This window comes from Drosophila kikkawai, chromosome 2L (genome assembly GCF_030179895.1).
Source record: "Drosophila kikkawai strain 14028-0561.14 chromosome 2L, DkikHiC1v2, whole genome shotgun sequence".
Lineage (NCBI taxonomy): Eukaryota > Metazoa > Arthropoda > Insecta > Diptera > Drosophilidae > Drosophila > Drosophila kikkawai.
In genome coordinates this window covers 19,452,759-19,462,521 of record NC_091728.1, presented here as the reverse complement: position 1 = coordinate 19,462,521, position 9,763 = coordinate 19,452,759, and the positions used below count along the sequence as shown (strand labels likewise).

At 39.6% G+C, this 9,763-nt stretch overlaps 1 protein-coding gene across 1 annotated transcript; it reads right to left on the bottom strand.

The window, feature by feature from the left end:
• Window positions 1–391: 391 nt before the first annotated feature.
• On the bottom strand, window positions 392–1,659 carry LOC108072523 (protein rolling stone-like). Its single transcript, XM_017163699.3, has 5 exons — window positions 1,484–1,659; window positions 1,215–1,428; window positions 850–1,153; window positions 603–789; window positions 392–554 (listed from the first exon to the last, which is right to left on the bottom strand). Exons 1-4 carry the CDS (start codon window positions 1,589–1,591, stop codon window positions 612–614), a joined length of 804 nt encoding a protein of 267 aa, XP_017019188.1. The 5' UTR covers window positions 1,592–1,659; the 3' UTR covers window positions 392–554; window positions 603–611.
• Window positions 1,660–9,763: the final 8,104 nt, after the last annotated feature.

The following is a 9,763-nucleotide window of genomic DNA, read 5'->3' as shown; positions in this document are numbered from 1 at the left end:
ACATGCTTGGAATTTATGTTCGTATTTTGGTTTCAAAGGAGAAACCCCATAAGGTTTTGACTGCTATTTTAAGGAGAGTGCGGGGCATATTTGTGTCGCCTTGTGTTCATGGCTCTTGGCTTCTTCGCTTTGCGCACAGTTTAATTTTGTAATTATTTGCATTTTTGATCACGTACTACTAACAAGGGTGCCCTTTTAAGGCCGTGAATAGGGATACGCAGCTCGTAATCCTAGTAGGGGATTCTGGTCGGGAGACGAGCACCAACTTCCCTCTGAAGCCGGCATCTTGAAGGTTTTAAGTTCGAACAGAAGAGAATGCCTACATGGACATATTGATACACTTTATGGTATCGAAGATGAATCTTCCTTCAAGTACTTCAAGCTACTGAGCTATTTTTAAGGTAATATATTTGTAAAAAATATTATAATTGGACATCAGAGTTCCAGAGTTAATTTTCCAAGTTCCAGCGGTTCCAGATAAAGTATACCTTTAAATTCCTTCTCGTTGTCCTTTTTCTAAATTTCTTGTTCCATTTAAAATGTCAATATTTATCCTACAAAATGCAGCATAAGTACTAGTTAAAAACTAAATTTTTCTATACTTTTTTCGATTAGCTTGTGTCCAAGATAAGTTTGCCAAACTTGTGCGCCAGGCATGTCCTTAGCCGATACACTCCATACTGGAGGCCGGAAAAAGCAGTTAGCGCAATTGCACCCGCAGCTGTGAATAGAGCAATTTTTGCTGGCTTAGAGTAGTCCAGGAATGGATATATAAAGCTACGTCCCCTCCTGAAAATAAAAGCGAAATAATACTCCTAATGGTGGCTGAATTCAAACCGCCATTCTTACAAGTCTCGACCTCCTGCGCGGTAAAAGATGAACGTGAATCCTAGGTAGATCAAGCCAAAGCCTACTGGGTAGACAAAGTGCATAAGCCTGGCTGGCTGGGCCACCACGAAATTATCGACTGTGAAGACGATAGGTGGGACAGCATGGGTCCAGATGTTAAAAAGATCGGAGACATACGTTGGATTGGTGGGTACCCGGTCGCTAGGATATATCAATGTCCAATAAGTAATCGCCACCAAATGTTCTGCGCACAGGGTAATCCAGAAGCAGGCCCAGTAGCACTTGATCAGACTACTGGGGGGAACTGGAACATACATATAAGTGCAACATATAGGTGAATACCTTTTAGTTATTTCAAGAATTACCCCACGATTCCTTCTTGAAGTGATATACTATCTGCAGTATAGCAGCATAAACACTGGTAATGCCGCACATGTAAAAGGACCAATTCGTCAGGTAGATGAAACAATGACCATGCTGAAAGTATGTCACTGTATAAGTAATAACTCCGGTTCCAAAAACGGAGCCCAACAGGCAGCGGTAAACCAGGAAGCAGCGCGATTTAGGCTTTGACTGCCACTAGAAGATTGAATAACAATTGGTTATAGCATCGTGATCAGTTCAAGTTACCAACTTGGGAGCGCAGAAAGTTGAAGGGGGAATCGTGACTTAGACCAAAACGTTTACAACGAAACTCTTCCCTCAGACTCAGGGGCTCTTGCGAATGGTTGTAACCCTCCATGCAAAGAATTTTAATTTAGATGTGTCCTAAAATCAGCATCGAAATGACTTTACTTTCAAGGAATACCCGAGTACCCAAAGAGAACAAGGGTATTACTAGAATATAAACAGATAACCGTAGGACAGGTGAGTCCAATGTATGAAAGTGGCCACACGTGGATTAGAGGGGCAGATAGGTCTGGGCCGGCTGTCGAATCATTTAGGAATGCTCAAAAAGCAATTTAAAATGATTTACGTTTCCATTCGTGTGCGCACATACAGACGAGGATATGTATGTGGGGAAATAGGAAGCGGGATAACGATTCTAGTTTGGCAGTTAATTACAATCGTTGTTGAACTCTATCTTTCTCTGCTCTAATAGTGAATTAATAAAGTGCCAGTCAGCGGGTGATTTATTGCACCAGCTTTGGAAATCGACACAATCAGTTTAGAGTGCAAATAGCGTTCGGTTGCTTGTTCTCTCTTGAATAGAGGAAAGAAGTTTCATACTCCATTTTGTTTTTCTCTTTTTGTTTTATTCAAAAGCCCAAGACATATTTCGCTAATAGTAAGTTTGTGTGAAATGTTTTGCCTACGTAAGTCTCGGAGACACCAGCTAAACAATGCTACAGAATTCCGCCTTTTAAGGAATGCAACTAAGCAGCCGAGTGCAGGGCGGAAGTGCCCGGAGCGCAATGCTCTCGAGCTCTGGGAGGTGTGGCGGGACCAGGAGCTGCTCTTCCTCAGCACTAAACGACGAAGTGTGCGCCCATTGTTGAGGGCTGCCTTACAATTTGACTTCCTTATCGCAAGCTTTCAAGTGCCAATACAACAGCCGGCTCCAATGAGAGCTTCAATTTTGCGCCGCTTCCTCTGGCACTGCCCCTGGCTCCCCGCTCCCTCGGATCCTTGGGATCCTACTGCTCCTTTTCCTGCGACAATGAGTTGTGCTCGAAGCGAAGCTCAATGACGGCGACGCATCGTTGACATCAACGGGGCAATGGATTTATCAAAAGCCAAGAAAAGAATAAAGCGGAAGCTGGCGAAAGTGGCAGCGACAAAAGCGCAAATCACTTCCGTGTGAAAGAACCAATAAACAGGAGGAGAAGAGAGCGTTGCAGGAAACGGCGACGAGTGAATGTGAGTGCGATCGGATATCCGGTTGAGAGCCACCTAAGTTGAGGGCATGTTTATGACCTGGAATTTATTGAAATTTATATCGTCCAGTTTAGAAGAAATTCTAAAAAAAAATTATTGTATTAGCTGATATATTCTCTGCACCAATAGTATTAAGGATTTTGAAAGAATGAACAATTTTAAAGTATATCAATTGTAAATACACTTCAGAAGTTGCTGATCCGTGTCAAACATGCCTTTGATTAGTTTTATCCAATTGACAAACTAGTTTTTATAAGGATAATTAGCTCTGTAGACTTGAATCTAGGCAGAATATTTGTGAATTAATTTAATTTGCTTGACTAATCCAGCAAAAGCAGTTTAAAAACTATACCCGAGACTAAAAGAAAAACCGCACGGATCTCAAAAATATATAAACCAATGCATGTGGCTTGGAATGCAAGAGAGTATAAGAACTTGGAAGTTTGGTTCTTTCTCCTGTTGGCTGCTGTCTGGCAGAGGCAGCGATGCAAGAACAACATCACATAAATCTTCATAAGCAAGTTCGAGCAGAGCCGGCGAAAGAACCACAGCCTGCCAGGTTTCTCGGTTATTTTACCTCTACCTGAGCACAGCCATTTGGTTTAGGCTACCCATTCCCCCGTCCCAGGCCCGCAGTGTTGGTGTTAATTTTTTGCACGCCTTCGTCTGTAAATAAAACACGTTGCAAATGGCACGCCCCCAAGAAGCTCACCAACACAATAGGCGCCATAATTCAACATAAAATATTACGCAGAGACCAGCGATTTGGTGGCGGGGGAAGCTAACTGCTCTGCAGTTTGGCAAGTGGCTGGAAGATGTTCTTTTAGTTTTCCCCACATTTGGAAGGCTGCGGAAAACTTGTCTGAAAGTCGAGGATACGCAAAGTTTGGCAGAAACGAACGAGTTTTATTCGGTGACTCTTTCTTTATTTTGTAAATATATATTTATTCTTTTAAAAACCTTTCTAGTTTTGGTTTTTATCAATTAGTAGAGCAAAAAAATCAAGTTATTTATATTTTAAGGACTTAAACTCCCGAAACTATTGTATGCTTTTCCGATTTGTAGTCTCGAAAGCCTTGACGTTCTTCTATAAAAACGAAAAAGACAACAAAAAACGACAGCACGGCAATAAACGGAGGCAAAACCCAAAAACTTTTCTTATTTCAGATGAAAAATGCAAAACTTTTTTAATATGCGAAAGTAAAATTTTATTTAAATCAAGCTAGCTGCAGAAACGTGATGCAACCTTAGTGCAAAGGATTAGTTTTGCTTACCAATTTTGTTATTTAAGGCCTACAGAAGACATATATATTCCACAGCGGAAAGCTTAATACTTTCAAAAATCAGTCAAGAAGGAAACTCCAATCAATTTGAAACAGGCTTCAAACGCTGCCTACTCCACATCCAGTGTCCAGTTGAAAATAGTATGCAAAAATTTCAGGCAAAGTGCTTCGGCACTCGAGTTAGGTGCAAAAGCAATTACGCGCTTTGACTTTGTAATTAAAATCGATTTTCATCAAGTTTTACTGCCAACCAAAGCGCTTTTGATTTCCCCTCAATCGCACGCACACGCGGACACGAGGCCCCTGCAAACACATGTACTTTCCCTGTGCAGTCCTGAAACAATCCATTTTTGTCTGCTGCAACTGCTGTTTTGCGGCAATTTTGATTAGAAATTCGGCACGTTCCCCTTCACTCTTTCTCTGGGCAAATTAATCTGCCATTTGAACGCATCCCGCTCCTAGCACACCCTTCCCTCGCAAGGGAAGAGCAGCTCACACCCCATCGTCGTCATCGACAACGGCATCGTCATCATCATCATCATCGCCTTGGTCCTTCTTTCGCTCGGTGGAGCTCGTCCCCCTCAACTGTTGACGTTTTAAAAGGGACAGCAGTTCCGGCCTTCCGCCATGCACTTAGCAGTTGATGAGCTTGTTGGTCTGCTCTCGACAAGGATACTTTCATAAATTTGCTGGGGGAAATTAGTGTGGACGGTAAAATTTACGGCTTGCTTAAAAAATTAACCAATTAAAAGGATCTATTTATTTAAATATGTCGCATTTATTTGAGTGAGGAGTTAGAGTTGGGTTTTGTTATGATTTAAACGCGGTTTCATACATACCTCAACATATCCTTTACTTAAAGCAATTATAATTATTACTTTCTTATATTTTAATGAAATGTTTTAATTATAATTTTAAACTAAAGGTATATAAATTGAAATTTAGACATTTTCCCAAGCAGGAAAAAATACATCAAATTTAAAAGTGTAAGCTGACGACTTCTTTCCTGTTTCTTTAATTAATTTTATGAATATTCCATCAAAAAGGTGACACCAACTCTCTTGCTTAATTGTAGAAACATAATTTAAATAAATAAATAAATAAAGAAAAGAAAAACCATAATTAAAAGCGAAATTCACGTTTCATCTCTGCGCTGTGGAGAGCAAATAATAAAATATATATATTTTTAACTGGCCGAAAGCGTCATTTTACTTTGCTTTTGTATTGTGCCAACAATTTTATTGAATTAAATTTTGGGCCATTACTCGAAGGGCCCTCTTCCTCGTCCCTTAGTCCCTCCAGCCCCTGATCCGCGTGCCAATTCCGAATTTCCGCAGTTTCATCCATCGAAGGACATACAAGTCACGACTGCCTGTGCACATTGCCCACATGTGTAATCTGTTTGCCAATATTAAAATATTCATTCACCTTAATTGTCAACGGTTCTGGCCCGGCTATGGTCTCGGTCTCGATCTCGGCCAGGACCCCGAGCGCGGCGGCAACCGCGTCAAAATCCCCCTACATTTATCTCTCTTTCACTTGCTCCCTTTGCATATCTATATACCTCTATATCTCCTGCCTGCCCACCACCCACATGTAATAACTTGATCTCTGTTGAGTTGTCAGCAGAACATCACGAAAATTGTAACGAGCAGCATAAAAAAACTTGGAAACTTTTTTGTTTTTTGTGTTTAATACCTAGTACTGGGCAAAAGCAGAGATGTTTTTGATAGCGAGAAGTGGAAGTTAATTAATTTTATTTATAGAAATTAATCTAAAAAAGACTATATGAATTAGAGAAGCAGGAATTTGTTTCAGGCAACTAGTATAAACCATTCAAAGAAATATTTAAGACATTTTTGTCTTAAAAGATATTTAGTATATCTCTTGAATGATATTTTTGGGATATGTAACAGGGTTTTCAGTAAAACTATTCAGATTTTTAACATTTTGGTTTAATAACTGAATTTTAAAATATAATCAAGCTATTCAGCGAGACCTTAAATAAATATAAATCTTAAAATATATAACAAAATATAACACAATATTTTGTACAGCATATCAAGTGTTCCAGCACCATTCGCACTTTCTTTGCAAAAATATATATTTTTTGTCCCATTTTACCAATGTTTCGTGTGCGAAAATTTCGCAAGCCTGTTACACCCATACGAATCCAAAGTTTGTTGTTCTTTTTATTTATCTGTCTGTGCGCTGTGCTTTTCGCCGCTCCTGGCAGCGTTGCTTTGGCCCAGGGAAGAGGCAAGGCTAGGTCCAGGAGTACAACAATTGTAATCACTGGGAATCAGCATGTTCCACATACCAACACGAAAATCTGTCGAACATAAAAGCAAAAATGCTGTGCCCACCACCTCCATAAAATAAAACTGTTGTGTGTGAGTGTGTGTGGGGCCATCCCAAAGTGCTGCGCTGCAGGAAAACAAAAATAAAATAAAACTTCGGACCATGTGCGGGCTGTGGGCGGTGGGTGGTTGGGTGGTTGTGTGGGTGGTACCACACTCTTACGCATTTTTACCTTTTGCGCTCCGCATATGAAAATTCAATTTGCTCTTCAATATTTGCGCTTCTCCGTCCCCCGCCGTTTGTGTCATCCGCTTTCCTTCGCTCTGCTTATTTGGCTCTTTCCTTTTTCGACATTTAAATTTCATTCAGACTTGTTGTAATTAATGATTTTTATGCAGTGCAATAAAAGCGGCCATTGTTTGGCCAATGAGAATGGCAAACAGAGCTGAAATGGGGGGACATGGAACCTGGAGGAATGCAGCAAGCCTTAACTTTCTTAATTTATATACCAAAATGGTGGATACTTATTGTATGAAATGCAATTCCAGCTTTTTGCTGTCAGTCTTAATTTCTTCTTTAACATTTTCTTGACTTTTAGGTAACGAAGGATCAAAGTAAATTCTATTAAGAGTAAGTATTTCTGTTAAATTCTCAAGTAAATAAAAGTCATATATATAATCCGATGCCTTCACTCTTTAACTCACTTTTTACAATTCCAAAAAAAATCCCTGCCCTAATTGCACTTTTTCAGTCCAACAGAAATTAATTCCAACTCATATAAAACACGTTAATATGCATTTGCCCTGTCCGCGGTCAGTGTCAATTGATTTCAATGACACTTTCTGAATGTCAGTTCGTGCGGCTAATTCCAATTACCAACAACGGCCGCGCCATTAGGGCAAGCAAGTAATCCCCCTTAGTCAAAAGGCGACAACGGCGATAAATATTAATAATAAACAACCAGGAAAAAAAGTGGCAATAGTATTAATAATCATTTCACAGTGACCGCAACTTTGAAAGGCTTTGTAGACTCGGGGATCCGCATGCATTTAGCACGTAATTCACAAGCAATTTAAATCCGAAAACATTCCGCCACCTTTTGCCGCCCCGGCAGCGATTCGGCTTATACTTTCGCTCTATGCATCATTTGTGTGCAGTGCGCACACGACCGCAGAATATTTATTCTACATATTCGCGTTTATATTTATACATTTTTTGAATTTTTTCCCTCTGGCCTGTCAAACGATTTGCAAAACCAACTGTCGGCTGCCGTTAACAATTGCATTTGCAGTTCTGCGTTCTGTTTGCGTGGTCAATTCCCGTGCTTTTTGTGTGCTCTCCTCCTCGTCCGTTGTTGTTTTAAGCGTTAAATTTAATTACTCGCCAATGGCTGGGAAAACTATAAAAATTCATTGTCGTCCATGTGTGTGTGTGTGCTGTGTGTGTGCGCCGTGGAGAATGCATATGCATCCGGCGGTGGCATAGGAATTTGACCAGCTGCTGCGGCGAATAAGCAAACAATCAGGAGAGACTTGCCGAAACATAAAGCCCCCTCGGGGCAGGTATCGACGGTGAGCTGATTCAGAAATAGTTGACCTAAAAACTGTTTTTATTTTAATAAATGATTATTTTTAAAGTCGACCTTTTTATTGATAACCAATAAAACCACAATTAATTAAAATGAATATTCTGTATTGAAAGTTTTGAATATAAAAAACATTTCACAGCTGTATATTCTGCTTTTGTTGGTTTCATAAAAAATTAGGGCATTCATTGTAATAAAATATATACAATTAATTAATGACTTTGTTTATAAATTTTATAGTAATGAATCAAGTATTTGTGCCTTTAAAGATCAAGTCACAATGTGAAAGAAAACAGCTATATAAAATAACTTAAATATATTTCCTTAAATTATTTAGAATTTAAATTTAAACTCTAAAACGTTTAATTTTCCCTGAAAAATCAAACCCCACCTGCGATGTTTAGGTTTAAATGGTCGACAAATAGCCGCGTAATATTATCGCTACCAATTACAGGGACTTTTCGATTTATGGCTGCTTTCATTTGCCAAAACTTCACTATCGGGCTCACTGGTCAAATGTTTTGTGGACACGCATTGGGTTTAATTAATTTAACACGAAATCATTGAGTCGTCGTTTCCGAAGCGGCGGGACTTTCATCAAATGGCCTGTTGACATGACAGAAATGGATGGTCATTTAATTTTAAGGTGAAAGGTGAAAATTAATATTATTATTAAAACTTAATTCTACTTTTATAAATATTTACTCTATCCAATTTTAATAATTCGTTTCTTTCAGCTTCTTTTTTAAACTAATAACACACTTTGGCCAAAAAATAATATAAATATAAACAGCAAGTTTTTGCAACGGTAAAAAATTTTCAATTTAAATTTTCAGCTGCAATCTTCTCGGCTTGTTAACGACCATTTACTGAAAGCAAAGTTTTCCAGCCGCTCCTCCCCTTCTGGAACACACGGAGTTTGGTCTATTTCAAAGTGTTTATGCGGCTACAAAATGAAGCAAAGCAAAGTTTTCTTTTTATTTCAATTTTGCGTTTATTTTTTTGTGCTTTTTTTTTGTTTTGACAAACTTTACTTTTGGTCACAAAAACTTCTGCAGTTGGCAGCTGGCAAGACTGGTGGTAAAGTAAAGAAAAACATTTTTCATAAATTTAAAATTGCAAATTTTTGGTCCCAAATCAAAGGGGCGAGCGAAAAGCCCGGAGTCCGGAGTCAGCCCCCACAAAGTAATATCTATTTCGGTCGCCAGTGCCGTGCTTGGAGGAGCTCAAATCAATAGGGCGACCCAAGACAACTAAATCGTGCGTCCGGCGGACAGGACACTAGATAAATAGGCGCAAGGCACGGAACACAGGCCGCAAAGACGGACTGCAGCACGGTGGGCCCGACTATGGCAACGTCTTAATTGATTTAACACGAAATCAGTCAAACGATAATCGAAAATTGCTACGCAAACTGTTTGATTACATGCAATGTGGGAAGGACGACCTCGGCCCAGCTCGATTGACCCGTCGCGCCACCCAGCGAGGCACACAGAAAGAAATAAAGGAGAATTGTGCTTCTACCAGAAATTTAATTATATTTTATAATATAATATATATATATATTGCGTTGGTCTGTGTTACTGTTCTAAAATCGATCGAAATATTGATTTATAGAAACCTTCAAATCTTGATCTATATTATATTTGATTTGATTTCATCACTTTTCGCTCTGTGTACCCATCCAACCACAGTTCGGCCCATGACATCCTTCAGCTCATCCGCTTCCACTACGCTTCACTGCTGACAGAGGAATTGACAAAGTTGCTCGCTTTGCCCTTCTCGTGGGGACATAATTGAATTTCCTAAATTACAACCGTTAGTTTCTGCGGCTGCCGCCAGGCTGGCGGAATTGTGGGCGTGGCCA